This window comes from Girardinichthys multiradiatus, chromosome 10, assembly GCF_021462225.1.
Source record: "Girardinichthys multiradiatus isolate DD_20200921_A chromosome 10, DD_fGirMul_XY1, whole genome shotgun sequence".
Taxonomy (NCBI): Eukaryota; Metazoa; Chordata; class Actinopteri; order Cyprinodontiformes; family Goodeidae; genus Girardinichthys; species Girardinichthys multiradiatus.
Window position 1 is genome coordinate 21,463,254 of NC_061803.1, and position 16,195 is coordinate 21,479,448.

The 16,195-nt window shown below is 38.1% G+C and overlaps 1 protein-coding gene across 1 annotated transcript; it reads left to right on the top strand.

The window, feature by feature from the left end:
• Nucleotides 1-1,904: 1,904 nt before the first annotated feature.
• Nucleotides 1,905-16,038, top strand: cdk5rap3 (CDK5 regulatory subunit associated protein 3). Its single transcript, XM_047377994.1, has 14 exons — nt 1,905-2,063; nt 2,292-2,337; nt 5,806-5,937; nt 6,961-7,061; nt 7,151-7,199; nt 7,371-7,549; nt 7,642-7,778; nt 10,201-10,345; nt 10,602-10,712; nt 11,508-11,589; nt 11,676-11,764; nt 12,676-12,881; nt 15,532-15,703; nt 15,903-16,038. Exons 1-14 carry the CDS (start codon nt 2,058-2,060, stop codon nt 15,966-15,968), a joined length of 1,521 nt encoding a protein of 506 aa, XP_047233950.1. The 5' UTR covers nt 1,905-2,057; the 3' UTR covers nt 15,969-16,038.
• The last annotated feature ends 157 nt before the right edge of the window (nt 16,039-16,195 follow it).

The following is a 16,195-nucleotide window of genomic DNA, read 5'->3' on the forward strand; positions in this document are numbered from 1 at the left end:
ACTGCATCTAAATAAGATTTATGCCCAAACTTTGACGAGGTCACCCCAAACCCTGCATTTCTGCATAAGCCATTCAGAGGTTGACTTGTTGGTGTGCTTCAAATCGTGTTCCTGAAGCACAATCCAAGTGTGCTTAAGGTCACAAACACATTGGTTGGCATTCTATTTCAGGATTTTCTGCTTAAGAGAAGAGTTCAATGCTCCCTCAAGTCATGCTAATCCTGAAGCAGTAATGCACCCAGATCGTCGCACTACCACCACCACTATATTTGACTCTCTGGATAGGATGTTTTTCTGAAATGTTGTGTAAGGTTTATTCCAGATGTTACAGGAAGCACGCTTTCCAAAAAGTTCTACTTTGGTTTCATTAGTCCACATTCTTTTTTCCCAAAGTCTTGGAGATCCTCAAGATGTTTTTTATGAGAAATGTGAGACGGGTCTTAGTGTTCTTTTTGGGCAGCAGTGGTTTTCACCTTGGAACTTTCTTGTGGATGCCGTTGTTGCCCAGTTTCTTATGTATTGTTGAATCATGACCTCTGACCTTAATTAAGACAAGTGAGGTCTTCAGGGCTTTAGATGTTATTCTGGATCCTTTTATGATCTGCTGGAAGAGTCGTTAATGTGCACTTGGAGTAAAGCCTCTGGAACCCTTTCCTGACTGATAGATGTCAGTGAGTTTTTTTCTCATCTACTCTCAATTTTTAGGGCCAAAATGTTCTGCTTTTTAAAATCTTTTAGCGTACTTTATGATGTCATAAGTTCTACTTATATGATTTCTTGATTCTACAGGTCTGGCAGTAATAAGACCTAGTGACACTGAACAGTGCTATTGAAAAATGTGGTTAATCACAAGTAATTCAGGATTTATTTTTGTCTGGCATTAAAATCTCATGTTCTAAAACAATTAAGTGTAAAACAAAAAAGCAAAACAAAAAGAATTGATAAATATTTGTTATGAAAACAATCCATTTATCCATCCACTTCTGTTTATTTGCTTCTATTCTCTGCAGGGTAAAAAAAAATCAATCATTTAGAGCCAGAAACTACAGAGCATGATATAAACTATTGGTTTAGTCTATTACTATATCATCTTACTGACTTCTCAAAAATGTAGCAAGAAATTAAGACTTTCTTGCCAAAATGGGAGAGCTTTTTAAATTACTTTGAGTTTGTTAAATAATGTAATAGAGCCTTTGCAGATGTTAGTAAATAAGAATCCATCAGACATCTGCAAATCACCCAAAATGTTGCTGCCAGAGTCTTGACCAACTCCAGAAAAATAGACCAGTCCTTAAATGACTGCACTGACTCCCTATTTTTAAAAGGATTTATTTTAAAATTGTTTTGTTACTGGTCTATTTGGCACTCAGAGATACTTGTCAGGATTTAACCTTCCAGACCACTTAAGCTATCAGACACCTGTTTAATCAGTGTTCCCTTGATGATAATAATGAGGATGATTATTATTATTATTATTATTCATTTTAATTAATGCATCTTTCATTAGATGTAAGTCTTACATTTGAATTTAATTCTTTTAATGTATTTCTTTTTTATTTGTTTGGTTTTTTTTTCTTGTTTTTTCTATGTACCTAATTCATTTCTTTGAATCGGCTTGTGTGTATATGGTGCTGCACAAATTAAAAACGTTAAAACTTACCTTGCCTTGACATTACTTAAATTACATTTCTTGAGTACTGATTAAAACATTTTGACTAAAACAGTTTTCATAGTTTTAATACGGCAGATTTTGCCTCTGAAAGTGTTTTGAAAAGTAACCTTTTTTGTCTCCATCTAGTGATAATATTAAGTATTGCAGTAAAAGAGTTGCAAAACATCCACCAATCAGCTGTAGCCGTCAGTATACTCAAATATCATTGGTTAGTTGTTGTGGGCACGCTAACGTCGCCCTTTCTCATTGGTGACGCTTCCAATAACGTGTCACATCAACACGGAAATCCTGATGAGTTTCGTAAAAAACCTTACATTTTAATGTTTGAACTTAACGAAAAAGTGACATTGTGGAAGAGTTTTCTTTTTGAACAAACGGAAGAACGATGGAGGTGAGCTAAAACATACCTTCCTCGACTCGACTTTTGAAAGTTAGCCCGTCAGCTAGCGTCACCCAAAGTCCAATGATTAACTGAAAAAAGCCAACATTTTATTATGGTGCAGCGTGTATTCTTTCAGTCTCTTTTGCATTTTTGTTATCTGTGCTGCTGCTGCTGAGGTTGAACAAAAACGGTGAAACATACTGATATTTTGGATGTTTTTTTTCTTCTTTCCACCAGAATATTCAAAATCTCCCCATCGACATACAAACCAGCAAGCTGTTAGGTGAGATAACCCACAGACAGCACTTTGTAAATGTCATGAATTATTCATATTTTCTTTACACTTACCAGTCGTTTAAATTGGTCAGTATTTAATGAGAATTTCTGAAGGTCTTTAACATTTTTTCTTTGGCTGCTTTTCCCCCCTTATTTTCAGTCCAGAGCCTGAAGATCTATGCTTGTAATTCAAAGAGTTCCTGTTAAATTCAAAAAATTTAAATTTGATTAGAATTTGATTTAGGTTCAGTTCAATTCATCTTATGTATGTACCGCCAATTTGACGAAATAAGCAAATTATATCCATTCATACAGATTCCAAGTCAGGTACAAACTGATCCTAGTTATCAAACACTGCAGTCAAGTTCAGTTTATTATTCAAATTGGTTAAATAGTTCTCTATCTAAGGAAACAGCATATTGCATCAAGTCACTTGCAGCATTCACCTCTCCTGGACGAGCGCGTAGTGAAGTGAACATTTGATTGCATTGTGTTGATTTTGCCGCAATCCCCCATTTTGAGCATGCATGTAGCGACAGCTAAAAGGACACTTCCCATGAACAGGAAGAAACCTCTAGCAGAACCATGCTCAGCGTGAGCTGCCATATGCCATGACCGACTGGGGGTGTGACAAGACAGAGCATACAGACAAAACACAGAAGCACTGATCCAGGAGTACTGTCTATAATAAAGAAAAGTAATAGTTAGTGGTGGTAGTAGTAGTTCCTTTTAGTAGTTTAATCTAGAGAAACAGATAAGCAGATAAGCTCTGAGCCAATTTTGAAGTCTATAGGATGAAAAAGAGCACATACAGGTCCTTCTCAAAAAATTAGCATATTGTGATAAAGTTCATTATTTTCCATAATGTCATGATGAAAATTTAACATTCATATATTTTAGATTCATTTCACACTAACTGAAATATTTCAGGTCTTTTATTGTCTTAATACGGATGATTTTGGCATACAGCTCATGAAAACCCAAAATTCCTATCTCACAAAATTAGCATATCATTAAAAGGGTCTCTAAACGAGCTATGAACCTAATCATCTGAATCAACGAGTTAACTCTAAACACCTGCAAAAGATTCCTGAGTCCTTTAAAACTCCCAGCCTGGTTCATCACTCAAAACCCCAATCATGGGTAAGACTGCCGACCTGACTGCTGTCCAGAAGGCCACTATTGACACCCTCAAGCAAGAGGGTAAGACACAGAAAGAAATTTCTGAACGAATAGGCTGTTCCCAGAGTGCTGTATCAAGGCACCTCAGTGGGAAGTCTGTGGGAAGGAAAAAGTGTGGCAGAAAACGCTGCACAATGAGAAGAGGTGACCGGACCCTGAGGAAGATTGTGGAGAAGGGCCGATTCCAGACCTTGGGGGACCTGTGGAACCAGTGGACTGAGTCTGGAGTAGAAACATCCAGAGCCACCGTGCACAGGCGTGTGCAGGAAATGGGCTACAGGTGCTGCATTCCCCAGGTCAAGCCACTTTTGAACCAGAAACAGCGGCAGAAGCGCCTGACCTGGGCTACAGAGAAGCAGCACTGGACTGTTGCTCAGTGGTCCAAAGTACTTTTTTCGGATGAAAGCAAATTCTGCATGTCATTCGGAAATCAAGGTGCCAGAGTCTGGAGGAAGACTGGGGAGAAGGAAATGCCAAAATGCCAGAAGTCCAGTGTCAAGTACCCACAGTCAGTGATGGTCTGGGGTGCCGTGTCAGCTGCTGGTGTTGGTCCACTGTGTTTTATCAAGGGCAGGGTCAATGCAGCTAGCTATCAGGAGATTTTGGAGCACTTCATGCTTTCATCTGCTGAAAAGCTTCATGGAGATGAAGATTTCATTTTTCAGCACGACCTGGCACCTGCTCACAGTGCCAAAACCACTGGTAAATGGTTTACTGACCATGGTATCACTGTGCTCAATTGGCCTGCCAACTCTCCTGACCTGAACCCCATAGAGAATCTGTGGGATATTGTGAAGAGAACGTTGAGAGACTCAAGACCCAACACTCTGGATGAGCTAAAGGCAGCTATCGAAGCATCCTGGGCCTCCATAAGACCTCAGCAGTGCCACAGGCTGATTGCCTCCATGCCACGCCGCATTGAAGCAGTCATTTCTGCAAAAGGATTCCCGACCAAGTATTGAGTGCATAACTGTACATGATTATTTGAAGGTTGACGTTTTTTTGTATTAAAAACACTTTTCTTTTATTGGTCGGATGAAATATGCTACTTTTGTGAGATAGGAATTTTGGGTTTTCATGAGCTGTATGCCACAATTATCCGTATTAAGACAATAAAAGACCTGAAATATTTCAGTTAGTGTGCAATGAATCTAAAATATATGAATGTTAAATTTTCATCATTACACTATAGAAAATAATGAACTTTATCACAATATGCAAATTTTTTGAGAAGGACCTGTATTTAAGTATTCTCCAGATCTGGATCAGTTTGGAAAAAACAAAGGGAGTTGGATTTCCCGATTTTATTCCCTATCATATTGTCTAGAAAAGTTATCCATTCATCCATCTGTGCATGCAGCCAGCACACACAGATGGATGAATGGACTGATGGTTAATCAGCCACCAGTCCATTCATTCATCCATATCTGTCCAGAGTTTGCTGTATCTGTCCATCTATCTATCCATCTGTCCATCCAACATCCATGCATCAGTTTATCTGTCCATGCTTTCATCCATCTGTTTTTCCTACCATCCATCTGGTCAGCCATCTATCCATCCATCTTTTTCTTTACCATCCATCTCTTGAGAGTTTGTTGTTTTTTTTCATTCTCCATATCTAAAGCCGGACAAATCGTGGTGAATGTTTGCATTTATAAACTGTCCTAAAAAATCTACAGCAAACTGGAAATTTAAGTCTATAAAATAGAGAATTGGAAGAGAGATGCTGGAGAGTTCTGGCCTACTAAGACATATATGTTTCTTATTTAGGGAAACTGGCAACATTCTTATACTGGTCTTAATAAATAAATATAAATTATGTCCCACCAGTTGCCTTGATATGAAGCCTTCATTGGTCAATGATATAGGGTTAAAAACTTTATCGTGATATCAGCTGGAAATGATTACAATCTCATCACATGTGATACAAAACAAAATCCAGTTCAACAGTGTTTACTTGGTTATAAAAGTCCTTGCATACAATCTAGAGCTGCTTCTGAAGACTCCAAATGATTGTAAAAAAATTTTTTTTTCAAAACCACATTAAAATATTTCAAATGAGTCCAAAATTGAAATATTGAAAATCTGCATTCTAACTTCCAATTCAGGGTATAAATACTTTAGAGGTGACAGTACTCTTCTGAAGGTTTGTGTGCTGACTTGTGCGTATTTTGGTGCAGGTGTAAAACTGTTAATGTGCTGTTTAAGTATAATATTTTAACTGCAATAAGTGGCTCAAGTGATGCTGGATTACTGGACTTGAGTCATTTGAAAGAGTTTCTTGTGTTTGCAGACTGGCTGCTGGATCGACGCCACTGTAACATAAAGTGGCAGAGTACAGTGAAAACAGTCCGAGAAAAGATCAATGCCGCCATCCAGGACATGCCTGAGAATGAGGAGATCAAGCAGCTTCTCTCTGGATCTTGTAGGTATTTTCCCCTCTACCCTCAATGACATGCAGTTGCTTTAAATAGATTTTTTATCATAAATATTTAGAAAAAACAATTAAGGATGTGTAAAAATCCTTGAAATTTGATTGCATTGATCTCCCACAAAACATTTTAGAAAAATCTCACATTAAGAAATAATTGTTTTTATCAAAATCATCATCTGTAGAAAAAAGTGGCATCTTATGCCCACCAGGTCTTCAGATCCAATATTAATGCCTACTATTTGTTTAGGAGCTGGGAAAGGAGAAAAGCCTCTTCCGTTCACCCTCACAAACATAAACAAGTGGAGTCTGCAAAAACTCTACAGAGATTATAACTGAAACTTTGTGTGTACTTCAAGTGAAACTACTACTATTGGGCGTTTAGTGTAAAAATGATTGAAAAAGCATCTAAAACCCACTGTTAAGTATAGTGGATATTCTGTGAAGCTGCGGGCCTGTCCAATTTAAAGTGTATGGTATCGTGAACTCTTTGTAAAGGCATTTGAGTTGGGTCAGAGCAGTAGTTGCTGAACGTTTTTGCTTCTAATCTAGTGCCAATTGTTTCACAATCCCAGGGCAAACAGTTTTTCTAACAAAAAGACTGTGGTGGGTGGAGAGTGAAGCTCCTTCGCCTTTCCTGGATAAATGATCTTTGAAGCAGAAGTGCTCTCTCCATTTTTTTTTTTTCAACAAGACAATAGTCCATGTCTTGTGTACAGTGACAGTCCATCCTGTCACCATTCATATACGGTGCTCACGTCCTGAGAGGCGTGGCTACATAGATTGTTGTCAAGAAGGTGGGGGATTTAAATTACTTATTTGCGTTGATAATGATGTTATCATGTCTCATAATTTCTATATTCAAAGATTTTATGACTCTAAAATGTGATGGTATTTATCCTTTTAAACACTGAAAAAAAGAAGATAGTGGTGAAGATCTCCGATCTTAAAACGTAGAAGCCATCTGTTTCCTTTTTTTTGTGCATCTCTAAGAAATGTTTGTGTTTTCACCAACAGACATCCACTACTTCCACTGTTTGAGAATAGTGGAGATACTGAAGGGAACCGAGGCTTCATCAAAGAACATCTTTGGCAGATATTCTTCTCAGAGAATGAAGGTAAAATCAGCTGTTGTCAACCTTTTATTTTGTTACAACAGGATGAAATCTGTGTAGAAACTTACAGCTCTGGTCTGTTTGGCTTGCAGGACTGGCAAGAGATTGTGTCGCTTTATGAAGCAGATAATATTTATTTAGGTAAGTGCATTTTAAAAATAATATCTGTTGTCTTTAGTACAAAGGTTGTGGTTGTTTTGCAACTACTAGACAGTTTGCAGTGCATATGGTGAGCTGTATTGAGATGAAAGTGTTTTTAAAAAATGCATGTGTTACTTTGTTGATTACTAAGTCCTGTGTTGCGTGTCCCAGCGGAGGTGGCCAGCTTGCTCATTCGAAATGTGAGCTACGAAGGGCCGGCTCTGAGGAAGCAGATCGCCAAAGCTCAGCAGCTGCAGCAGGAACTCAGCAGGCGGGAGGTGGAGTGCCAGAGTTCAGCAGCTGAACTGAGGGAACGCTACTATACTGCCTGCAAACAGTATGGCATTTCTGTGAGTGCAAGGATAAATGATATTCATGCACCAATTCAGTGTTAACAAGTTAGTGAATTTCACAATGAAACCATATCCATCTGCTTTGATAGGGAGAAAATGTTCAGCGAGAGCTTCAGGCTTTAGTGAAAGACTTGCCTTCAGTCCTGGAGGAGGTTGGGAGGGATGCAGCAAAGTTAGAGGAGCAAATTCAGCTTTATGTTGCATTCACAAACTTTGTGTGTGATTGGTGAGTACGTCATCAAGATAGAGTTGATCTATAGTACAACACGGTGTAAAAATCTTGAATCCCTTTGGTTTTTTTTTTTTTTTTTTACTTTGGTTTTAGTTTTCTCCCTTCCAAGCAGACAGAATCTTATAAAGTAGTCTCAATCTTCAGCAGTATTGTAGTATTACGATTATTTCTTTTCCTGCAACATCTTGCAGCCCTTGTTCACACCAATATTAGCGTGCAGTGCAATGCCAAGGTAAGCAAACCCCTTGAACTTTTTTCACATTTTTTATGTTACAAATAAAAATTGTAATGAATTTTATTGGGGATTTTATATGATAGTCCGGCACAAAATGAAATATAATTTTGAAGTGGGAGGAAAATGAAAACATGGTTTTAAAATTTCATTACAAATAAAAATCTAAAAAGTGTGCAAGCATTTGTTTTTGTAAAAGTTTGTGGAGCGTCCGTTTGCTCAAGTCACAGCAGTTTTATCATGCTTGAAAGGGAACCTCCACCCAGCTTCAAGCCTTTGTTACTTTCAAGACATTTTCTCTCAGAATGTCACTGTGTTTAGCTCTGACCAATAATACCATCAGCTCTGATCAGCTTTCCAGTCCATGCCGATGAAAAGCATTCTCACAAACTGATGCTGCCACCATCATGTTTCACTGTGACGGCTATTTGTTCAGGGTCATGTGCAATGCCAATTTTCTATCACTCTTAATGTTGTGCTGTCCGCCCTACGCAGCTCTTGCCAAACTGAAAATAGGATTTCTTATGGCTTTCTTCTTGCCACTTTTCCTTAAAGACCAGATTTTTGCCCACTAATATTTTTTCAAACAAACCTCTAAGGCCTTCATCGAACAGCTGGGATCATTCAGATATTTAATTACACGCAGGCTGAGTCTGTTCAGTAAGTAAGTTACTTGCTTCTGCAGGCAATTTGCTGCACAGGATTTTTTTAGGGAATACTTTGTGTTGGTCTAACGTTTAAAATACATTAAAGTTTGTGTTTGTAGGGTGACTGGAAAAGTTCAAGCGGTATGAATAGTTTTGTGATGCGCCGTAAACATGACTTTTAGATATACTCTATCCACTGTTATTTTTTTTATGCCTGGCACCTCTTCTTTCATCTTTACCTAAGTGCACTGTGCACAATATGCTTTTATTTTCTTCAGGTAGAAGGCCAGGACAAAAAGTGAGTAAGAAGCAGCTATAGTCCAAAGAAAATCTTAGAAAGACCTTCAGAAAGTCTGAAGAACTACTGATCAAGATCTTGATAAAGATGACAAAAAGTCTTTCAGCTTTGCAGAAAAATTCGAAAAGAAATGTGGGCCGGTTTAAAATTTTTTGCACAACACAATCCATGCACTTCAATTCTACAGCGTTTCTTCCAACTATTGAAAAAGCTTCACTGTATTCTTTACTTCTCAATGAGCATGTGGTTTCAATTGGGCATGACATCTATAAGTACCAGGTGTTATGACTAAAAACCCCACTAACCTAGTTCAGATCTTTGTGGATTTACAAGGATGTTAGTACAAAACAAATTGTAGGAAAGAACTACAAAACCTTAATTTCATTTGATAATAAAATTCACCTTCATGTAGAAGAAACAATGGGATAAAGATCTAAAAGTGGAAATACCAGAAGATTTGTGGCTGGAGGGATGGAAGTACCAAAACTGCACCACTAACTCACCAACCTGGGAAGATTTATGTTGGAAATGCTTGAACCGCTTTTATTACAGGGTAAAGGTAAGCGGTAATGACCATGCAGTCCTCCTGGAGGGAATGTGGATCTAGCCAGGAAGGTCAAGCTCACATGTTCTGGTGATTTCTAGCTATAACTGACCTTTGGATAAAGGTGATCAATTTAATCTACTCTGTGTTAGATACTCGACTGGAACTGCCATTCTCTACTTTGTTTCTTAGTGTACCCCCAAGGGGACTATATGAAAGTGATGTATATTTATTCAGGATTACCCTTGATGCTGGGAAAAGAATTACACAAAATGGCTCAGAAGATACACTCCCTCAATGGCCCTCCTGATACAAAGTATTGAAGAGTTGTGGAGCTGATGACCTACACCCTCCGCCTACGACAGCACGGGGGAAAAATACTGGAAAAACGGGACTGTTTTAAATATTGTTATAGTTGACGATGCTGAAAGGGTGTGATATAGGAAACTTTCACATGTATGCTTTTTTTATTTCTTCTTTTGTTTTACTCTGTGTGCCCTAAAATATATATTTTTTTTGCGAAAAAGGTACTGAAAAAAGAAATCAGTGAGCACATTGATTCCTCTAGTGTCACACTTGGACTAAAACACCAATCTTTCCACTAAATCCAAGTAAATATGTGCTCTGTTTAGATGAATTAACCATCCAGATGTTTTTTTTAGCTTTGGCTTTATGAGTTTCCATGTTGTTTGAAGGTCAGAACCGGTCCTGCCCATGCTGACATTCAGCCAGAAGACTGGAAACGTAACATTTTATGAGTGGAGGACAGGGAAAGTCCCCAGCCTCGTTGAACGGCCAACTCTGGAGGAAGCCCCTCCTGATGCAGCGACAGAGGGCACGGTTGGTTTTATCAATATCCTTTTATAGAATCATACTTGTCTCATCATAATTGGGCTTTAATTCACATCAAAGTCAGCTACTGGGTTACGGTATTGCTGTAGGGAATTTTGGGATATTCTTTACTCTTCTTTTTGTTACTCCAAATTATTTTTCTTTCTGGGTCAAACTAAATTGACCCAAATTCACTGAATTTTATTTCCACATTTTTATAAGTCAACATCCCATCATTAACTGTCTTGATTATTAACTGCCTCAGATTGACTGGGGTGATTTCGGCCATAAATCATCAGATGATCTGGGTGTGACTGCTGGGATCACAGTGGAGGATGGAATCAACTGGGGGATCTCTCTGGAGCCGACGTCTGAGGTTCGACAAACAAACATAACTCGAGTGATGGTTTAACACATGATTACTCTGCAGACAGTGGAACGGTTTTCACATTTAAATCAATTACAGCGCTGTCCACACATGCAGCAGCATGATCTCTCAGTGACGGGTTTAGAAAAATCCCACCTCTATTTTGAGTACATTTATTCAGCGGGGGAAAATAAAGCTCATGTTGAGGAACTTACTGTTTAATGGAAATCATGTGTACCTGAACGATTGGCCCTCAGCCTGTTAAACTTTGTAGAGCACCGTTTTGTCAAAAGAACAGCAATTATTTCACTTATAATACTGATATTTAACAAGGTTGGAGCAAACAGAGAGAAGAATCTTTGTTCATTACTATTTGCACAGTCCTATGTCACATGGAGTCTTGGGTCTTCTCTTTTGTTCTGTTCTCTTCAGCTCACCCCCACGTTATCTATAGGATTTATATTTGGGACTGAGATGCATTTTCCACAAAAGCCAGCTTTACTGTTGCTAGAGCTGACGAAGCATCAGCTATTCTTGTTTACGCTGAGACAAATCTGGCTCTAGCTCCAAAAAACCGCCACTAACCCAGCAAGGAAAGAACCACTTTTGTCAGAAGCAAGAACGTATTTTATCTTTCTTTTCATTGTAAGGGTTTATAATTGTTGCTTTTTAGAAAATTAAAATTTAAAAGTTATTTTTTCCTTTAATAAAGACAGTTTGTTTCTCTGCATGTGAATATATATTTCAGATTCATATACATTTTGTTAAGAAAAGGTTAGTATTTGCTGTGGTCTGCTTCATCAGGACACTGATGGAGGCAGCATCGACCGGGGCGACGGTGAACCAGCTCCAGTTGAAATAGAAATTGTTGATACAGGCACAGACTGTAAGTTCATTTTTAAATGATGATCACGATGAATTCAGAAAATATGTTGCAAGTAAGAACTTGAAGATAAATGTGTTTGCTTTTAGGTCCCGAGGGTGTGGCGAGGGGTGACGATGCTCTAAGTATACTGGAAAACTCCCAGTCACGCAGCCAGTTCATTGATGAGCTTATGGAGGTAAAACTATATGCTTTATTCCACAGCTAATTTAAACCAACAAGCCTGCTGAAAGTTCCAGTTGTTTATGTTTTGATTCCAAACAGCAAGTCTTCCTTATCTTTGAAAATGGCTTTGATCAGTGATTCTTCAGCTTCTTTGAAGCTCTTTCAAACATCTACTTTAGACTTTGGCTGAATTGAGTTTTTCCAGTAAGATTCAGTATGTTTTATACATCAAAGAGCCTAAAACTGTCATTTAGTAGAACTGTTCATAACTCGCGAAGTACCCTGCAAAATTGTTTTACACATAAAAATCTAAAAAGTGGATGTACCTTTTATAATCACAGTGAGTCAATACTTTGTAGAACCAGTTTTTGCTGCAAATACAGAAGCAGGTCTTTGGGGATATATCTCTACCAGTTTTGTATATCTAGAGACCGACATTTCTGCTGGATCTTCTTGGCAGAACAACTCAAGTTGTTTAAGCTTTGCCACATAATCTTCATTGGATTTAGGTCTGGTGTTTGACTGGGCAATTCACAGTGTTTTACAGTGGGGATGGTCTGTTTAGGTTGAGGTCCTTTTTCCACCAGAAATGGATAGCATTTTGCATGTAAGCCATAAAAAGCATGTATCATTTTCCTTCAGCCTTACAGTTATGCTCTACTTTCTATTGGTCATCTTTATTGTACAATTATACATAGTTCTGTGTGGGTCAGTCACATAAAATCCTAATAAAACACATTGAACACAACATATATTAGGTTTTTTGGTTGTAATGTCAAGAAATCCAGAAAGGTTCAATGGGTACGAATACTTTTGCTGTGCATGAGTCTAAACTTGAATTGAATCATCAGTTAATGTTTTCTTGCTGATGAATCCTTTATTTAGTATTTCTTTTTTTTGCTCTGGCTTTGTTTGTTGGTGTAGCTAGAAGTGTTCCTCACCCAACGGGTCACCGAGATGGGAGAGGAGGGCGATGTGGTCGCCATGAGCCAGTTTCAGCTGGCTCCCTCTGTCATCCAGAACCAAACCCGCGAACACATCCGAGACCTGCTATCTCAGGTGCAGGATCTTCTGGGCCGGCTCACCTCCCTCCGCATGCAGCACCTTTTCATGATCCAGGCCTCACCGAGGTATGCTGATTACCACAGTATTAACTTCCAACTGCTTTTCTTTCTGTAGCACCTTGGATGATTACCAGTCAGTGAACATATCAGGTTGTACATTTGTAAAACGTTTTTTGTTGCAAATGGCAAGTATAGCAACAGATCATCATGCAGACAAAGTATGTCATTAAATTCCATCTTAATATTTTTATGTATAAATGAGGACAAAACACATAAAACATAAAAATGTGCTGCAGTTTATTTAGCTAGTAGTTTTGAATTCACTTGAAAATTAAAGAATTACAAGATCATTCCTATTTATACATCAAAGCATATGTTCTTACCCTTAATCAGATTTTTCCCTAAAACCCCGAAAAGAGCTTCTTGCATTTCATCATGCATATGTTCATCTGTTTATAGATGGATAATAGTGGGATATATTTGTTTTGATGCATTGAATGAGTAAAAAAAAACAATGCTTGAAATACAGAGATTATAACCAAATTAGGATGCTTCTATGTTGAAATGTGCACGCTGCCCATACTTGTACTTCCTGCAGAATTTGTTCTTGATGTTTTTCTTGGACAGAAGTCACTTCTTTGCTGCCTGTTTTGTCCAAAAGGCTTTCTCTCACGGTGTGTGCAGATGCACTTTGAAAACACATGCTGTCTATACTGAGCAAGCTCTGCACTAGTGACAACATGGTTCTGCTGCACACCACAAGATCAGTCAGTCTTGGAGTTTTCTGGACCCATGTCCTGAAGCCTTCTTACACTGCAGCCGAACCTTTTCTTCTTAAGGTTTTTAACTGTTCTTTCAGCTGCAGTGTGGTTAATAGCAGCTTTGATGCAAAACAATTATTTCTATATGCTTTTCTTTGGAGGTAACCCCTGCTAACACACGAAGACAATGATTTAAAGCTTGCCTAGCCCTCTTTGATTTCAACCAGCCTTTTATTTTTGAATAGATAAAGGGATTATAGCTTCACCTGGGCTCCTGATATGACTAAACTGAAATGAAGTTAGCTATTCATTTTGGGCAAAAGTACAATAAAAATGGGTTTTTGATGTAAAGAAGACCTTCTGTACCTAATAGAGCCCTTTGCAATGAAGTGATATACAACTGATTACTCCGCACAATCTAAAAATGATGTGAACAGCCACAAACGGCATCAGTTGTGAATTCGGAAATTAAAATGAAAGCTCATACTGTATCTCTTGTTCATTACATAGTCATATTCAATAAATTAGAATATTATTAAAAAGATCATTTATTTCAGTAACTTGATTCACTATGTCAAACACATACATATTAATTACACACAAACCTACTGTATGTTTTCAAGCCTTTCTTTCTGCTAATTATGATAATTATGCACTTACAGCTGCTGAAAAAATGACTGTTTAAGATTACAATATTACATTAGACAAAAAAAAACTTTTTTTATTACAGAAATGTGGGCTTAATGAAAAGTGTGTTTCATACCTTGTATTGGAGAGACTGTAAGGTGCTAGTTTAGGTTTAATCACCAAGTTCATACTAGGGTGCTAGCCAAAGCACTTCTTAAGACCAATCAGAGTATGGGTCAGAAAAGGGGCTGGAGACTGATCCAATAATTTCCTCTTCTCTTTATTTCCAGAAAACATATGAGGAGGGGATATTTGTATGTGTGTGTGTGGCTTCCTATAAAATAACAAACACAACTTAGGTTATAATGATAACATATCCATAAATTAGCTTAACCAATTACTGTCAACAGACTGGTATAAACAGCATAAAACAAATAAGGTTGTAATTAAGATTACAATATTCCTCCCCCTCATTACACCAGTAAACAGCATTAAACTATACACAGACAGATATCGCAAATGTGTCAAGTCACTGTCAACGTTAACGTTGCACTTCCTGTAGCGGAAACGGCATGGCGCTCTTATTGTGAAATGTCATGCAAGCTATTTCCGGTTAGTGTTAAAAGTAACTTTGAACAACGGCCGATAAAACGTCAGCCTAAACTAATTACGCCACGTATTTGTGCAGGGATAACACGGGGAACTGTACTGAAACCAGACAATGAGCATAAAAGTGTTAGTCAGCATGAACATGATGCATTTTACACCCAGGCAGCAGGTGCCGATGTGCTAGTGGCCAATCAGCAGGCGCAGGTAACTGAGCCGACACAGCTGTCAATTCAGGTAAGGAAGCTCCGGACCTTCATTTGCAGCAGTTAACAAAAAATATCTAAATCAACCCTTATTTATACTCACTTGCCATTCACGCACACGTCGCGCTAACTAGTATTCGGGTCTCCCACAATTGTAGCCTCACATTAGATTTCCTCACACAAAGTTAAACGGTGACGTCACTAACAATACGACCAATCCCCTGAGCGAGCTCACTGAAAGAATCAATCAGAAAAGCTTTATTGCGAAGTACGTTTTTGGACATACAAGGAATTTGTATATAGAATAGCCCCCATTCTGATTACCAGTTAATTAGAAGCACTTTAGCAATAACTGAGTACTATAACTGGTGACTTTGGGGCCTTTTCTACATACCTGCTTAAAGGTTATTTTCAAATGGTACGTTTAGTCTGACAAACGAGCCTCATTAGAACGCAAATTGTAATTTTTTGAATATGACTGCATATTTCCTTGTGTTTTTTATTAAATGTGTTCAGGTACGTTGAGCGTGTGTCAGAAATGCTGAGGCAGAAGCTGAAGCAGGCAGATATTCTGGTGCTGAAAGCTGCCATGATGGCTGAGAAAAGGCAGGAAGCCCTCCAGGAGCAGTCCAGACTAGAGCCTTGTGTTGACCTGCTGGCAGGATGCACCCGGGAACTCCAGAAACTGGTATTAGATTTCTTTCTCATTTATTTATGTTCACAGGGTGTCGGTGCTTTCCTAGTTGGAGGGGGGGGGGGGGGGGGGGGGGGGGACAGAAAATTATAGATCTTTGTTCAAGTAAATGAATGAGATATACAGTAAATTACAAAATGAATACACCTTCAAGCTTCTCTGAAATCTGACTGTTAATTATTTGTTTCTGCAGATTGAAGCCGACATTTCAAAGAGATACCACAACAGACCAGTCAACTTGATGGGAGTGAATATTTAGTGAAATCTGTTGATGTATTATGTCGTCATCTGCAAAAAGAAATTAAAAAATATTTAATTCAAACTTTAAACTCTGGTTTTGTATTTTATGAACTATTGCTAGAAGAAAAATTATTAAAGTCCTGTTTAAAGAAATAAATCAACACATGAAAAATAAACATGACTATAGTTACTTTTATTGTTTTTAAAGAATGCTTTTGTAATGTAAAGCAGTGGTCCAATTTAGAT

Bases quoted from the DNA above. Each gene is read 5' to 3' on its own strand.
- cdk5rap3 (XM_047377994.1), top strand. The intron at 11,590-11,675 runs GTAAGTTCATTT...GTTTGCTTTTAG, and splicing joins TGTTGATACAGGCACAGACT to GTCCCGAGGGTGTGGCGAGG. The intron at 15,704-15,902 runs GTATTAGATTTC...TTGTTTCTGCAG, and splicing joins CCCGGGAACTCCAGAAACTG to ATTGAAGCCGACATTTCAAA.